Source organism: Plectropomus leopardus, chromosome 11 (assembly GCF_026936395.1).
Source record: "Plectropomus leopardus strain MGB_pleo_1.0 chromosome 11, ASM2693639v1, whole genome shotgun sequence".
NCBI lineage: Eukaryota > Metazoa > Chordata > Actinopteri > Perciformes > Serranidae > Plectropomus > Plectropomus leopardus.
Genome location: NC_142186.1, coordinates 34,213,861 through 34,232,469, shown reverse-complemented (window position 1 = coordinate 34,232,469; position 18,609 = coordinate 34,213,861). Strand labels below are relative to the sequence as shown.

At 40.5% G+C, this 18,609-nt stretch overlaps 1 protein-coding gene across 2 annotated transcripts in view; it reads left to right on the top strand.

The window, feature by feature from the left end:
- Positions 1-18,609, top strand: part of bbs9 (Bardet-Biedl syndrome 9) — a 184,844-nt gene that overhangs the window by 114,450 nt on the left and 51,785 nt on the right. For both annotated transcript variants that reach the window (XM_088084690.1, XM_088084689.1), the window contains one exon: positions 8,212-8,322. In XM_088084690.1, the coding sequence (XP_087940816.1) occupies positions 8,212-8,322 (111 nt within the window). The remainder of the gene's footprint in view (positions 1-8,211; positions 8,323-18,609) is intronic.

Genomic DNA, 18,609 nt, shown 5'->3' with positions numbered 1-18,609 from the left:
AAAAGGTGTGGAGGGCAGGATGAATCTTTCTGGGTGTTTGCGAGGCCGTTTGTGTCCCCTGGTGACGATTTTCAGCCTCGGCAGACAAAAACATGAAGCCTATTCATCGTAAACTTAATGGCCAACACACTGACACACAGTGTTCAAATGCATCTACACACACACACACACACACACACACACACACACACACACATACATACACACACACATACATACACACACATAAATACTGTAAAAAGTATAACTCACATACACATCACATGTGAAATACGCAGTCCACACACACTCATAAAAACACACGTCCACATCCAGTTGCATTTGCCAGGTACACACACTCATAAAATCACACAAAAACAACTACACAAACACACACACACACACCTTACGGATCATTTAGTTTTGGCTGAAGTTTATAGAGGTCTCCGTGACAAGATCATCAATTACTCTCCTTTTTTCCTCCCTCCCTCCTTCTTTCATTCACTGCTTCCTTCCTTCATCTCTCCTGCTTTTATTCATAAAACTATGAAGGAAAATCAGTAAATTTTGACTAAATGTTTCCTACATGGGCGAAATTAGCTAAAGAAATAATCTGAAAAAGACAAGATCTCTTCTGTCGCACAGCGCTCTTATTAATTTTCTTTTTTCAGTCAGTGAAATTGTATTTATATAGCACCTTTCAAACAAATCAAATGCAATTCAAAAACAAAACAAAAAAGAAGAACAATAGAAAAGCAAATATCTTTAAATAAAATAAAATTGTGATAGTGAGACAATATATAAAAGCCAGACAAAAAAGATTGGCTTTTAATTTAAAAGTCTCAATATTTCCAGCTCCTCTCAGACTCTCCGGCAGGCTGTTGCATCTTCAATACATAAAATAAATTCAGCAAAAGTGATTTTTTTTCCTCTGGTTTTTAATGTCAAACTTGATATTTGAATCTTAATTGAAATTTTTGCTTACAAAGCTCTGATTGGTCAATTTTCTCCAGCTGACAAAAAAAGTCTTCAGTGGGAAAATCAAAGATGATAGCGGAAATTCAGAGGTCTGTAACCAGGCTTTTAATTGATGGTGATGATAATAATAATAATATTTAACTGTGTCTCTGAGGATTAGTATTGGGGTTTTTTTTGTGTGTGTGTGTGTGTGTGTGTGTGTGTGAGAGAGAGAGAGAGAGAGAGAGGAGGTCTATAAAACTTTAAAAGCTTGTTTAAAAGTCATTATAGTAATTACAGTAATTTTGTACAAAGTTCAGTCAAACAGAAACAAATCAATTAATTAAGTGTGTGCGTATGTATGCGTGTGTGTGTGTGTGTGTGTGTACGTACGTGTGTGTGTAAAAGACAGATTGAGTGTTTGTGTTTATGTTTCCTTGTCATGCGGTCTCCCCTCTCTGCTTTGGTCTGCTGCCAAAATTCACACACACACACACACACACACACACACACACACACCACATACAGTCCACTAACACACACACACGCACACACACACACCACATACAGTAAACACACATGCACACACACGCACACCACATACAGTCCACTAACACACACACACGCACACGCACACACACGCACACACACACACACACACCACATACAGTACACACACATGCACACACGCACACGCACACACAGGGCTGCAGTAAACAGTTGTTTCAGATGTTGCTTTTTCACCCACCCGTAAACGTACACACTTGTTTACGTTTCCAACAAAAGCGGCGGCAACCGTTTCCCTCAAAGGCCACAGACACACGCACGAACCAGGATACCACACAGAAAGCTCCAGTTAATTGGTATAAAGTGTACGTTCATTGTTTATGTGAGAGTTTTGGGGATATGAAAACTTACAGCACAAACTCTTACTGAGACTGAGTTATCGCTCTCTTTGTTGCTGAGCAACGTGAAGTCGCAGCTCTGCAGTGGAATAAGATTTTAGCGGGCCCTCAGGAGCAGCACCTCGCTCTAAGGCTAATTTTATTTAGAAGAATAATAAGAAGAATAATAACAAAAAAACAAAATAAGAATATTTTTCAGGCATTTTTCTACATACGTTTTACTTATTATTTTTTTTTACTGATTTGTGGGACATTTTACAAAAAAAAATAAAAAACTGATGTCGATCCAGGTCTCAAAGAGTTAATGTTCACAGTCCAATCGATAGCGAGCAGACACACAGCCTACACTCACATCCTCCCGTCCACACACCCCTGCAGAGCATGTGTGTGTGTTTTGCAGTTATTTTCACAGTGTTCCACTGGTAGCTGCGGTTTGGGGCCTGCGTCTATTTTGGACCTAAAGAGAGGGGAGAAGATGGGCCGTGTGCACACATGTATTTATGTGTGTGTGTGTGTGTGTGTGTGTGTGTGTGTGTTCAGAAGGAAACTGCATGTAGTATGTGTAAGTGTAAGTCATGTCTTGTGTGTAATCCTGACCAGCTGTCTTTGTTCTGTCTCTGTGGTGTTTCCAAATTGAAGAGTTCTCCTCCACAATGCTAAATATAAAACAGCCGAGCACTATTTTGAACAGTATCAATCCCTACCTGAACATCAGCGTTCAATACATCCGAAATTTTAGAGTTGTTTTTCAGTTCAGGATGGTTTCCTAATGTTTAAAAAAAGAATGATTTGGTCGCTTTGTTATTAATAATTTTTTTCCAAAAATATGTGTAGAGGGCACTTAAAAAATGCCCCCCTCCCCAAAATAAACCCTTTGAAACTTTGAGCGGCATCACTTTTCTTTTGCAAACATAGGAAAAAAGACAATAAGCAATTTGGCAAGAAATGTTCCATAAATTGGAAGAAAATATTAGATTAGGAAAATTATTTCAAAATACTTGTCTCACAGCCTGCAGTAAAAAAATGTCCAAAAAATATATATGTATGAATATCACAATTATATTTAAAATATTTTAAATTTAAATTAAAAAAAAAAAATTTAACAAGATTTTTGCTAATTTGGGGATCATTTATTCTTAAGTTACTCATTTCCTTCATTCATGTTTTGGAAAGAAATCAATCCAGTTTCAAAGGGTTAAAAGAAAATTACCTGAAAATAAGAAAAAAAGACCTGTAAACAGTGAAGATTTTTTTTTCTGTAACATATTTATTAATTAAAAATATATATATCTATAGTTCTATTGACATTTTACCCAGTTTTTCTTTGTTTGTTTGTTTGTTTTTAAATAGCAGAATTTTGGGCAATTTCTGGGACTTTTCTTGCAAAGTTCCTCATTGCCTGTTCCCCCATCTTTTTGAAAGCAACCAGTTTGCTTTTAGGGTTTCAAAGGTTTAAATGTGAAAGGTGTGTGAACACAGCATAAGCAAACTGATGTCAAAGATTTCAAAGGGTGAGATAGCAAAGATAATGTTTAAAATGCTCGACACACACAGTGTGTTGGTGCCTTTGTAGTTTGAAACGTGGTCTGCAGGTTTAGACGGTGAAAGCTCGACAGAAGAGATCAGGTGACTGATTTATACGTTTGTAAAGGAATCACACTTCCTACTTTTTGATGTGTTTTCAAAAGCGTGTGTGTGTGAGCGTGCAGATTTGTGGGTCTGAACCTGTGTGTATGTGTGCGTCCAAAGATGTGCACGCTGAGGGGGGATTGAAATAGCGTAAAACCCACAGCCAAATTGCTGGCAACCACAGCAGCACAGTGTCACCCCCATCTTCAAACCGCAGCCCAGAATAAAGCAGGAATGTGCTGCTGCCTCCACACTGCAGACCGACGCAGCACTGCCTCCACCAAGCTGTCCAGAACCGCTCCAAACCCGTCCCAAAGCGCCCCCAAACTGTCACAGGCCGACGCAAACCGTCCCACACTGACACAAAATAGCTTAAAGTTTCTTCAAGCTGTCCTCAAATTGTCATGGACTGACCTAAACTGTCCGCATCTGTATACAAATTGGCCCACAAATGTCCAAAAGACTGTTACACTGTCCCAGACTGTCCACAGCTGCATCTAAACTACATCCAAACTGCAGCAAGCTGTCCAAACAAAAGTGTCCCAAACTGTCTCTGACTGAAACTGAAAAAAAACAGGTGTCCATTAACCCTCAAACTGCACAAATTGAATCTGTGAATATAAAATATGCCTAATGGAAACACATCAGTTTCGAAAGACACATTTATGCAAAAACGTTTGTAGCTCACATGAGGTATTTCAGGCAATTTGAAAAAGCCATATTTCATAAAATTGCAATAGAAACACTTTTTTGGCTTTTCTAGGTCACATGATGCTATGGCTATGTGCATGATGACTGACTCAGCAGAAGTCCTCATTAGGCAGGTTTCCGTCATAGATTTGGGCAAAATGTAAGCGATATTTTCGAAAATGTTGACAAAACAAAATTGCGAGATGACTGTGTTTCCACTGAGTTATGTCCTGTGGCTTCTCCTCTGGCGATAGCATTCCCAGTAACCATGGCGATGGATGTTCAAAACATTAGCAGCTTTATTTGTATTGCAGCCACCGCACTCGCCGTCGATATTTCAAATACATAGGAGCGGCCACTTACGAGGGATTTCTGGGAGCTGATAGTCCACAATTTCACAGAGGGACTGTGAATTCAAAACTTCCAAAAGATCTGCTCAACTTTCTCTGAGTTATGTGATGCAATAAAAGCTCTTTTAGCTCCTGCTGCATCATGAGGGAGCCAGTTCCTACTGACAAGCACATAGACATAACATCATGTGACCTAGAAAAGTCAAGAAAGGATTTTTATTGTAATTTTGCAAAATATGGCTCTTACCTAATCGTTTTTTCAAAATTTAGGCATATTTTATACTCACAATTTCGATTTGTGTAATTTGAGAGTTAATGGAAACCCGCCAACTGTCTCCAAACTGACCTAAAATATTTCAAAACCTGTTTTAGTTTCATCATCTCCTGGAGACAGTGCAGATGTCCCCTCTGTGATAACAGAAACTAGAGGCCTCCTGGTGTCTTTAACAAGCTGAGGAGCCAAACATGCTGCTGGATGTTTTTGTTTTCCATTCAGCTTATGAAAGAAAAAGAGAGAGCAGGTTTTACTTCCCTGCTGCTGAACTGTAAAGCATTCAGACTTTGCAGCATTTGAAATGCATCCATCCCAGTTATTTTACTTCTTGTTCTACTACAAGTACTCCTGAATGTATTTTTAAATGCTCCTGTTATTGTGATTGAAACTTTTTTGAGAGTTGTACACATTTTCTTGTGATTTTTCAAGATGAGATTATCCTTTATTAGTCCCACACTGGGGTAATTTGCAGTATTACTGCAGCAAAGGGATATCAAAGCAAGTACTAGATATGTAAAGTATAGAACAATATGAACAGTGTAAACAAGACGCAAATTCAAAACAAAATTACAAAATTACACCATTCACATGAATAATTGCAAATCGTAATAAATTGCACTTCATGATAATAAAATTACACGCTGTGATATTTTGGATATTTTGAATATAGTTGGAAGACAGTTTAGGACTCTGACAGTTTGATCTCTGTTTATTCAGCCTCTGTTTCCACTGTGTAGGAAGCAGTATGATGTCCACTTCCTGTTTACAAACTCACTATTACAGCTAAACAGGGCACTTAAATTAGCTAAAACATTTTAGGGGAGAAATAGGCAGTGCGATGATATAAATTTGGTTCGTATTTGATCAGCGCTGCCTAGTTTTATCATTTGATCTGAGTTTGAGAGTGAGAAAGGTGTGAGTGTCTCTCTTGATTCACTTCTGAACTTTTTGTGTCAGCAGTGGCGGGCAAAATGTGGAAATACTGTCTGTAGTTTGAGTAACAGCCTCAAAGCGGAGAGATGAGCAGGGGGGTCTGGGCTCCGGTTAGATGGAGGGAAGTTTACCACAGTTCATTTAAACACTCTGCCCACACTGTTATGATATAAAGCCAGTTAAAAAATGGCAAATTTTCCCTGAAATTGCTTCTATCTGTATAACTGCCAGCATCATTGTGTTTTCTCTGTATTTTTTTCATTAACTGTGTCTACCAATAATGCCATCACATCATTATCTTCCATTCTGCGGCTGTTCTCTGGTTTCTGAATTTTTTTAAGCGTGATGTGGTGCAGAGTCCTAAACCTCAGGACCGTCTAAAACTGATAACCCGACCAGTTCGACAAATATAAACTCGACCACGACCGAGAGACACACAGATACACACCACAGCTCTGAGCGGGCGGTACTACGCCGACTATTTACAGAGAGACTGAGAGCGAGGAATGTGTGAGAGGTCAGCGCTCAGACGCTCTGTGTGTGTGTGTGTGTGTGTGTGTGTGTGTGTGTGTGTGTGTGTGTGTGTGTGTGTGTGTGTGTGTGCGTGCCTGCGTGCGTGCGCGTGTGTGTGATGTGATTTTATTTCAGAGTAAGCTGCTCCAGAGGTGGGCTATTTCCTTACCTGATGTTGATGTAAGACTGAGGTTAAAACACACACACGCACACACACACATTCCCCATGAAATTGTAAGACAGCATTAAAAAAAAGAAAGAAAATGGCTCGCCTTAGAAAAACACCTGCCCAATTAAGAGCGAGGCATATCCCATTTCAAACAACTGTGTGTGTGTGTGTGTGTGTGTGTGTGTGTGTGTGTGTGTGTGTGTGTGTGTGTGTGTGTGTCTGTGTGTGTGTGTGTGTATGTATATGTGTGTATGTATATGTGTGTTTGTGTGAAGCCACAGGCAGTGCTCTCACCAAAGAGAACAAGATTGGCTTTAGAGAAGGCCAGGATAAATATTAGAGAGGGTTTAGGCTAATCTGCACGCACACACACACACACACACACACACACACACACACACACACACACATCTATACAGACACTCACACAGACGCAGTGGGGGAGATGGAGACACACACACATTCTCAGACACCTTAAGGTAGACATGATGGCAGACACGCACACTGTCTCATCTACGCACACACACACACACACACACACACACACACACACACTGCACAGGCACGATGTGTGGTGCGCATGTTCAATGAAAGCACCGTGAAACTGGACACAATCCTCGGGGAGGAGAGGAAATTAGGAGACAGGGAGGGATGAAAGGAAAGATGGATAGACGAAAATGTGGGAACGAGGAGGCGAGGCGGACAAGGAGTAGACGGGAAGAAGAGGAGGACACGCGTAGTGAGAGAGGAAGAGGATGGAGAGGGGGATGAGGAGCAGACGGGGAGGAGAAGAAAGAGAGGAAGAGGAGATGGAGAGGGGAGGGGAGGAATGAGGAAGGGGGGATGAGGAGGAGACAGAGAGGTGGGACGGAGGAGAGACAAGGCGTCCAATTCATCGGCCTCAGGAGCTCCCTAAATCCAGACTGATCCTGGGGATTCAAGGGGGGATTTCATCACACACACACACACACACACACCCACACACACACACTGCTCAACACGATTATTGCATGCAGCATTTCTCCTCAAAAATACAAATTAAATGTTGATGTTCTGGTTAAATCTTCCAGAGATTTTATTTTCACATTTCGTCTCAATGTTGTGATGAATTTTCAGATTAATGACAGTTTTCTAAACTGTGGGCGTCATTCAAGACACAATATACATACAAATTTTCTCTCATTTTTGCTCCTATCCACAATTTATTCTTATCCTCTTAGTATCCATTGATTTTGGGGCTAAATTTTAGGGCTAAAGAAATACTGCTATTATAGGTGGTCTATTGATCCCTGACTGGCCGCTCGACATGTGCTGTTGGTAGAGAGCCTCTTGCGAAAACAGAAAATAGAAAAGTAGCGTTTCAGCAGAAGAGGCCATGGAGTCCAAAAAGGAGCAAAATTTAGCAAAAAAGTAACAAGGATTTTAGGAGCTACTGGCTGCTGCATCTACATGCGCTGCAGTCATCATAACAACTATATACGCAGTTTCAATTTGCCCAGTTTGAGGGTTAATGGAAACCTGAGTTAGATTTTTTTTTAACTCATCATGTTAAACCTACGGGGAATTCAGAAGGTATAATTTAAACCCCACGGTGCACACAAAACTACTAAACAAGTTCTGCAAGCTGGTTTAAATTTCAGAACTGTTGAATGAAAAACACTGGCCTCTGTCATGTTGACCCTAAACCAGTTCATTTAACTCTTTCACTGCTTCCTGTCCTGCTGTAGACTGATGGCTAGTGTACATTTATGGAAATACAAATCTGAAGCACTGTCTCTTATATACAATGTGTTCCCTCCACCTGTCGCTTAGGAGGTGTTGAGCCCATTGCAGAGGTGGCTGGTGACGGCGAGGAGCTGGAACCTCCGCAGGAGGCGACCAAGTTCATCAAGAAGAAACAGCCGTCGAAGAAAGTCAAGAAAGGTAGGATGCTCTTTTCTCACTGCGCTGTCACCTTGTCTCCTTCCCGTCTTTGAGTCTTTATTTGGAGCTGGATATTCTCATCGCGGCTCTGCTTCACCTCGTCACATTTCCCAGCGACCCGTGTCAGAATGCATCACTCCGGCAGTACATCCGCAGCATTGCTCCCAGCTTGTCACTAAATCCCACGCAGATCCCTGACACTGATATCTGTTCACTGTCCGTCACACTGATTCTAATCCTCCTCTATTTTCCCTCACGGCACGGCGCTCCGTCTCATCTGTTATTTGTACATACCACTCTGACTGCTGTTGGCTCGCGGTCCTGTGAATCAGCGTGGTTTGGATTCTAGTCGGTGCCAAAAGATGAAATCAAACAATACATTTGGTTGTGCAGATGCAGTGTGGATGTCCGCTGTATTTCCGAATGTTTGGCTGTGTTGTTTGTTTATTCCACTTGGTTATTCTGCGCTGTGTTTCTGTCTCTGTGACTTCTGCTTTATGGCAAAGTGTTATATTGATGAACTTCACCAAGTCATGACTGTCCTTGTCAGTAGATGGTACCAACTCAAAATGTAACCACACTGATCTGCTATGATCACGCAAAATGGGTTTACATAGTTAACAGGAAGAAGCAGCTACAAAATGTAGTCAGGTACAGTGCTTCTGCACTCTCAGTTGGGCTTTTTTCTTTTTTAAAAATTATTATTATTATCATGGTCTCTTCAGGAAATATAAGTTTAATTTTAAGTTTATTTATCACAGGTAAAATCGTTATATTCAACAATGTTGCCACATATTTTCCTCACGTCATGCTGCACTGTAGTGCCTTATTGTATGTGTGAAGTCCTGCAGGAAAATGGGATGGCAGGGCCAATGTTACGAGCCAAGCAGCTGGTAGTGTCTGTGTTATTAGCAGAGAGTTTGTGTTTTTGATGGATTTAAATAAGGCTGAGTCATGTTGTGTGTCTGTGATTGTCACGGACAGAATCTAAAGGCCACTGGACTGAGAGTTTTGATGATTCAGGATTAATTATCTTCTTTTTGGCGCCCCTGCTGGCTCAGTAGATAAAGCGGCACCCCATGTTCAGAGGCTGTGTCCTCGCTGCAGCGACTGCGGGTTCGAGTTCGGCCTCTGCCCTTTGCTGCATGTCTCCCCCTCTCTCTCTCCCCCTTTCACGCTCACACATTCCTGTCAATTAAAGGTAATAAAAGCCCTCAAAAAATAGTCTTTTTTTTGGCTGGTGATGTTTTTCTGTTCATCACAACTTTAACCTCCTCTTTAACGTTCTGGGGTAGTTTGCAGTTGAGTGTGAAGAACTTGGGATGAAGGTCCAAAACAGTATGCTTTTACTTTGCTGCTCATTTACCAGTTCAGCCCTTCCATGTGGTCACAAGCTCTGAGGGGGACACTCATCCTCAGAGACGGAGCAAGGAGCTCAGACATCTGGAAGGATCTGATGGTGTATCCAGTACTCGTTTGCACTGAAAGTCGATGTGGTTTGGCCGTCTGGTAAAGATGCCTTCTGGGCACTTTCCTGTTGAGGTATGCTGGGCGTGTGCTGGGAGGATACCCAGAAACCCCAGAAAAGATTACATAGATTACCCCCAGGAGGAGTTCAGGAATGTGGCTGAAAGAAAACACATCTGTGCTACTGTCTTTAGCCTCGTGTGTTTCAGACCAGGTGAGGAAAAATGGACGGTTATTCATGAGGGCAAGCCTCCAAGAACCACAAAGCGGGATTTCACTTTAGGTACTCTGAATAATTCTTTCAGTTAGGGCTCATATTGATTGATATTGATAAGTTTAAAGATTGATTTTTACTCCTGAGTGAAATTACAAAAATTTAATTGTGGTTTGAGCTGCCCGCTCCAGCACACGGCCATGTCCAACAACCCGCTCCAGCACGTACGTGTCCAACAACCTGCTTCAGCGCAGACATGTCCAACAGCCCACTCTATCGCACAGACGTGTTCCACAGCCCGCTCCAGCGAGGACATGTTCGAACTGCCCGCTCCAGAGCGACTGCCGTTGTAGGCTACCTGTCATTGCGCACAACCAATACGCACAGAGGTAGCGGCTATTAATTGCGCCCATACCACTGATTCATCACATGTACCTGTAAGCCAGGCATCACCACCTGGCGGACCGCGGTCCGGCTCCATACCAAAACTTCATCCTATCCAGACCCGTGGCCAAGTTGTAATAAAATGTGAGAATGAGAACAATCATTTTTAAGTAGTGTTGGGCAAATAATCAAAAAATAATCGAAACCAACGTTCAGAACCTCTAACCAACACAATCTTGCCTATGTTGGGTATTTCTCTCACACATCTGCCATGCGTCTCACACTGTCGGGCTCTGTCTCGCACTCTCATGTCACCAAGGAAAATCTCACACCAACACACAGCAAAGGCTGAAGTTTTTAGTTCCTGAGTAAAATGATTTAGAGCACAGATGTTTTACAGATTCACAGATCAAGTCCGAGTCCTGCAGTCAGGAGAGGCTGGCCTATTATCAGCACGATGTGCTTAAATTTACCCAAAGTTTGTTTAAGATGGAGATTTTAATTTTTATAAAATGCTGGAAAGTTTAATAAATAGTAATAAATCATGAACACACACACACACACACACACACACACACACAAAGCAAAATAATCATTAATCGTAATCAAAGTAATTGTGATAATGATTTTAGGTATGAGGTTAGGACCTTTGCTGGGAGTAAATTTTAGTAACTGGACCCCTTTGAATTTTAGTTAAATAGGTCCTCCAGTTGGTGAAGCCAGTTCTACAGTATGTTTGTCATGTTTATGTCTGACAGAAAACAAATATTTAAACCAAAATCAACCTTATGATATCTTCATATATCTCTTAAAAGTAAAAAAAACCTTTCAGCTTGATAGAAATAGTGATTTAATGTATATGGTGATATATATTGATATCAACTGATATGAAAAAAATATTGTGATCAGACTTTATTCTGAGAAATTCGATTTAGTCCAATTTCAGTCAGATTAACATGTTTACATGTATTTTAAATTTCCATTTTTAGTCAGACTGACACAATAATTCAACTTTTTCTAACATCATGTAAACGTACTGAGTGTAAAATATAATCCACACTGTCAGCTCTGTGTGCTTTGTCTTGTCGTAGCCGTATCACAGTGGCGAACAGTTATTACAGCGGTCTTTCTATAGTCTTTTGGTGTCGTGGCTGACTGTTGCCAGGTCTTCTATCACTGTTTCTGAGTTTGGGGACTTGGAGCAGGCTCTTATCCTCTCCTCAGTGTCTGCTGTCTCTCGTTCTCACTCTGTCTTCTCTTTTTGTCTTCATCCATCTGGTTCTGCTCTCAGTCCGTCCCTCAGACTGATGGAGATGTAGCCAGTCAGAGTTGTTATCTGGTCGTTGAGCACAATTTTCTATTTCTGTTTATTTTTTTATAATCAACCCATAAAGCGGGCTGACACCTCCGTGTCTCAGTCTCTGTGTTTTGTTTTTGTTATCCCATTTAGCTGCTAACATGATTAGCTTCATCTGAGAAACAAGAAGCAAATCACTCTGTAAACACACACACACACACACACACACACACACACACACACACACACACACACACACACTTCTTATAACAATACCTGCATGGCTTCCAAATTCACACACACACGCATACACACACTCAATAATCACACATTGTTTCCTGGCTCCTGTCTTTCTCTCTCTCACTCACAGACACACACACACACACACACACACACACACGCACTCAGCCTCCTGCCAGAAAGGGCTTCTGGTTTGCATTGAGGACAAATCCGTGTTTTATGACAGTTTGTCTTTCCTAAAGCGGGGCAGATAGATTCCCTTTGATGGGATTTACTTTCGTTTATAAGTGTGTGTGTGTACGCGTGAGTGTGTGTGTGTGTGTGTGTGTGTGTGTGTGTGTGTGTGTGTGTGTGTGTGTGTGTGTGTGTGTGTGTGTGTGGTTAATCCACTCAGGCGTCGGCACTAATGAGAAGGGGAGGTGTAGGAGACACAGAGAGGGCGACATGGGGATCATTAGACCATATACATATATACATTCACACACTCACACACACTCACACACACACACACACACACACACACACACACATTGCCAGTGTGTGTCAGATGTGGCTAGCAGTGTGTATTTTCTGAGCTTAGTACACATTTTGCACACATAAACACACACGTACACACACAGGAATATCAAGCCAATTAAAAGCATTTGTGATGAATTTTACGATAAATTGTCAAATCTGTTCCTGTCTTTAGACCCTTTTACAAGTGTCACTCTTCTTGCTGTGCTCATATTATGAAAAATAATTAATAATTAAGGAAAATACATATTTAAGGAGCATTTACATTACAGACACTAAAACAGCATACAATGATATATTTTTTTAAATGAAACCTTTGAAATCTAAACAGATTAGTTTGATTTCTTTCAAAACATGGGGAAATGTCAATGAGCAACTTACTAAGACATGGCTCAAAAATAAGATAGAAATTAATAAATAATTACAAAAAGTTTACCCGAAAGTAAGAAAAAATAATAATAAAAGTAACAAACAAAAAAAGATGAAAATGACAAGAAAAGGTGATTTCATTTTTTTCTTATAATCTATATGTGTACATGTTTGTTTTTAAAAAAAACTTTGAAAAAGTCGCCTTCCTCCTGTTAAAGTCCAAAAAAAATGAATAAAAAAAACTCTGAACCTCCAAATCCAGATCCTGAGTAATAACAATTCAAAGCAGGCCAGTGCACTGAAAAGCACTGCACTGTGATTTGCATGTTTTATTGATCACACGTGTTAATCATCCATGCATAAACTAAACCAGCCGTCGCTCTGTGTGAAATGTTCCAGATTAAACATGCTGACAGTGAATCGGAAAATCTGATTGAACTGAAAACAATCTGATCCAATTTATTGTCTCTCTTGATAGCAAGCAGTGATCAAACACATGCAGCACCTGTTTCACAAATTTAAAATCTGCAAAACTCGACAGGAAGAACTCTTCAGAGTCATTTTGATGTTGTATTTTTAAGAGTTAACATGATTGGATGGATGGCTCTGCATGTGTCACATCAGGGCAGATAACTGATCCGAGTCGTCAGATCTCTTTTTCAAAGTTTAATCTCAGTAAGATTCGACACATGTTGCCTTTGTAGTAACATTAAACCATGTAGCAACATCACTTTGGTTGTGCTGCTTTCAGATGCTTTTTACAAATATATAAAACTTAGAAAAACCCAAGAAAATTGTTGAGATTTTTTTCAAAAATATCAGGAAAAAAAGGCAATGAGCAACTTGGCAAGAAATGTTTCATAAAATGCAAGAAATTAATAGATTTAGATTTTTTTTAAATGCTAGAGAAAAATGTTGGTAAAAAGTAATAAGGTACCAAAAAACTATATTTGTGTTTTACTTCAGTGTGTATCTGTCTTACATACAGGCGTACGTCATTCGTACCTTTCAGTTCGTCCCTGCAGACACGATTGAGGAAAAAAAGCAAAAGGAAAATGATCCCTAATTAGCTTTGTTTGTCATGGAAACCTCCAGAGCAAGTCTGTGGTTTGTATTTAAAAGGAGACGGGGAAGGAGGGACAGAGGAGCAGGGGGAAGTGATTTGGTGATGAGGGGAGGGACGGGAGCGAGCATCATGTCCAGACTTGTCCTATAGCCACCAGTCCTCCTCCAGGTAACTTTCAAAGACATTACAAATGATTTTTGTGTTTTCTGTTAACCCTGGAGCTTGTTGCTCAGGGACACCTCAGCTGGGAGGATGCTTCTCAGTATAACCAGCTCGTTCTCACTCCAAACCCGTCAAATAGCTCCGCTCTGTCAGCGTTTTCAGTGTACGAGCGTGACGCCAAGAGCCACCTTCTGCATCTAACCATGATGTCCAAACACTGACGCATCTGCACCTCTATGCAGATGCATCGGTGGAGGTCTATCCACGGTCAGAATCTGGTCTGCGATATTAAAATGTTTCTGTCTAATGATGAAAAAATGCCAACAAAAAAAAAGAAAAAGCCTCTGGGTGGTGGGCAGCTCACAGCTGCCATAAAACCAGAGAACAAGGTGGTAGGAAACAAATCAGTTCAAAGCTCTCAGTTTCAGACAAAGACACACACGCATGCACCTTCCGCCTACCTGTCTGTGACTTTAAAGTAATTAGGCGCCATGCCAAACCCCACAACACACACTCACACACACACACACAGACCTCTCTGTTAGAGTACATGGCAGCCGGAAAGCACATTTGGTCGACTTGAAAGGCATCAAAAGACGTCTGAAAGAGAGACAGAAATAAGTGGAGCTCTCTCTCTCTCTCTTCTCTCTCTCTCTCTGTCCCTCTCGCTCTCTCGCTCGCTCTCATCGCCTTGAAAAGGAGGGATGAAAGAGAGATGAAAGGGAGAGTGTCTTCCTTCTCCTCTTTCCTGGCGCTGCATCCCTTTTTGTTGTTCTTCTCCTCCCATACAGCCCACCTGGGATCACAGACACCATCCAGAACACACACACACAGATATAAACACAAAGTCTAAACTGTAATCTGACTTTGAGCGTCTCTTCCCTCAATCTTGTCTCTATCTCAGAGTGGAGGACAGATCAGATCCAGGGTCAGTCTGCGGTCAGTCGTCTCATTAAACCACATTATGAACCAGCTCAGCCACTACAGCCTTATGCTGACAGCACAAGCATTGACCCCAGGTCCTCTGATACTCAGCTGCACCTCATATATTAGCTTATACAGTCCTTAAAAAAGTATTTACAGACATAAGGAATGCCCTCGCATAAAACGAGGCCGTCCCTGCAGCAGACAAATGCAAGCACTTTTGAAATTAGTGCTACATGAGCAGAGAAAACGGAGAAAAAGGACAGTTTTGCTAACGCGTTCTTATCCCAACTCGTCACTTGGTGTCGCTCTGTCAGTGACCTTCTGCATCTACTTATGACTTTTAGGTATCCTTCTGTGTCAGCTGGTTACGCTTTACACATGTAAGCTGGTTTCTTTATAAAAAAAACGTGTGATAGGAATCTTAAAGAATATTACTAACCAGAGGCAACTTTCTTTTAGTGTACACAATTTGGAAACTTGACTCAAGTGCTTCACCCACAATATCTGAGCGGATGTTATTGTTGATCTTTTTTCGACCTCCCTTTTCACTGTGCAGGAAGCCGTGGCGCCCACTTCCTGTTCATAAACTATTGCCATTACAGTGAAACGTGTTTGAAAACATTTTAGGCAAAAGATAGGCAGTGCAGTAACACAGTCTTGATTTATATTCTGTCAGTGCTGCCCAGTTTTACTGTTTGATCAGCTTTTGGTCCGAGTTTGAGAGACAAAGAGGGGCAGGTGTGTCTCTTGATCGGCCATATACTCTTTTGTATGTGCAGTAGGGCTTGCAGCTTTTGGTAGGCAATACAAAAATGAGGAACAGAGGCTATAGTTGAACAACAACACCAAGAGCCAACAAAACTCTGCCTGACGTAATTTAAATAATTTGCCCGAGGGGTGGGGTGGATATCTTGGTGCTGGGTAAATGGAGGCAAGTTTACCAAATGTTCATCCACACACACTACCCACTTTGTTTTGATATAAGGCTAAAAATCTGCAAATTATCCCTTTTACGTTGTCTGTTGTGTATTGGCATGAGTCAGTATTGCCTCTTGCACGTATTAGCACAAACTATTAGCTATTAGTCTTCTTCACCCATTAGTGATGCTCTTTGTGTATAGCATGAGCTTCGTCCATTAGAGAGTAACGCTAAATAAAAGCATCAAGCATCATAAAAGTTATCAATTATTGACTAAATCTATAAGCATCCAGAGAAAGGCGGTAAGATCGAAGGGAATTAGAGAGAAATGTATGAGTCAGAGGGAGGTTTTTAAGCTTTGAGATGCTCAGTAATTTTGCAAAACCTCCAGTGAACCTGAAGCGCTTCAGCTTTTAAGGAGCTGACAGAGTCTAGAAAAACCAAAGACTGCTTCGAACCAGTTTGGATCACCAACTAGACAATGTTTATTGTTTGTCACTTGGTTTGTGATCACTCTTTATTTGCCCCTTAAAGTCCGTAAACCCAGCCAGGGCTGGTACGAAGCCTGAAAACTAAATCTATTACTTAAAGTGCATTCCTGTTTGTGTGACTGTAAAATAGATGAGAAATGACTGAAAATGGTTTATTGAAATGCAGTTTTTGCACATGATGAAACAATAACATGGAGACAGCAGGAACAATGGTGCTGTGAGTTACTACTAAAAGACTGACTGGTTTTGATTGATGTAGCAGAGGAAGCATGCAGAGATGTTTCCAAGTGCTTTATGGATATTTATTTCTGGAATTTGACAACAGGAGTTTGTTTTTGAGCTGAAATAATCAGTCAGCTCATTCATTCATTTTTTTTATATTGCTTTATAAAGCCCTAAATGATAACATGCTGTCACACATCACTTCTGTATTTAAAAAAAACAAAACAACAACTTATTATTCAGCTCTTTCAAGTGATTGGGTAATGCTTGAACTATCATGTGCAAGCACTGAATTAGCAAAAACTGATTTTAGTTTTTGTGCTGCAAACACTTGGAACACGTTACAACACATATTAAAACTTATCACAGTTGTACCTTTAGGTCAGTTTAAAACCATCATTACAAACTCCTCTGCTCCAGTGTTTCTGACAGTTTTGGGGTTTTTTGTTTGTTTTGTCTTTTGTTTTATTTTGTTTATATTGTATTCTCATCAGTGTGAATGAGGTCATGCCCTCAATGATTTTTTTCCGAGATTTGAGTAAAGGTTAATGAATTATTAATTAATCTTTAATAAAGCAAAATAAAATGAATGCGAAACTATTTTGATCATTTGACTTTTTTGGTTCCAGCTGATTTTAAAGTCCTCCTTTGAACGACACCCTGGGGTCTGAAAATGCTGTTGTTTTCCAAAGTTTTAAGCTAGGACCAGAAAAAATAAATCAATCGATTAAATGATCGTCAGAATAGCAGGTCAGAAAAATGATTGTTTGTGACCTAAGTTTGTTTCTAACATTGACGAGAAATATCCACGTATTGTCCTGTATTGATATGAGTGAAATCTGTACACATATGAACACACAAAAGTGTCAGGGTTTGTGTTTGACTCATGAGACACTGGTGTTGCAAATCTGCCCCCAAGGACATTAAAAAGTGATTTATTGAGGCCAGGACCTCTATTTCCGCTTATGAAAAAAAATAATGTGGTTGAAACAAGATTATTGATGTCAGCTTATAGTTTTAGACAATTCTTCAACCTGTCAAGAATCAAATCTCTTCTCATCTTAGTTTTTGTGATATTTTGTCGATGACATTATAGTCCAATTATAAGGTAATAAATCAGAAACCGTATCTTCAGCCCACAGGTGGTGTCAGCATTCAGGAAGCTCACTTTAATTAGTTTTGTGTCAGTTTCAAGTTGTACACCGACACTCTGATATCCTTAACATGTTCGGTCACATCCTCCTCCTCTTTATGTGGAGAGATGAACCTGCAGAAACTGTAGCTGTGCTCAAAACTTCCCACTGTTCTCTGTGTAGTGTTGTAGTGAATGTAGATTTTGGCCTTAGCTCACTCGAGCAAGCTGCGCGGCTAACAACACTTTCTGGAAAAACTGTTGAGTTTACGTGTTGTTGTTTGACTGCTGCCAGCTCCCTCCTCTTTTTCTTCTTCTCCTCCGGAAATACATGACTGCATTGCAATGTGGTATATGGGAGTAAAATTTAGGGTACATCATATGTACACTCAGATTTCCTGTGCATTGTGGGTATTTTATAGTGCACTTTATCAGCGGAGAATTTGCACAATGCTACAAAATGACAAACACACTACATAGTGCACTGCTTCCTTGAAATACAACAGTTTCCACCGCAGCTGTGACACCCGCAAACCTATTTAAACACAAATGTAACACAAATCTGCAGCTTTTAATGTAATAATCCCAGAAATGTAATACATTTCCCGCAAAAGAATAATAGTTACCGACTACAAACGTATACAAAATTTCCCACAAACGTATGTAATAGCAGTGTTGGAATTCTTTAAACTGGAAGGAACGATAAAGCTGCTGCATAAAGCCGATATTGCACATTATGTTTCTGTAAGTAATCTATAACTTAAAGAGCGCTGCTTTGACACATTTTGATCCCTCTGCCCAAACCTGTGATATTTTCTAATGAGCTGACTCGGACCTATAGGCAGGTATATGAGTAAATAAACAAACAACAATCAGCCTAT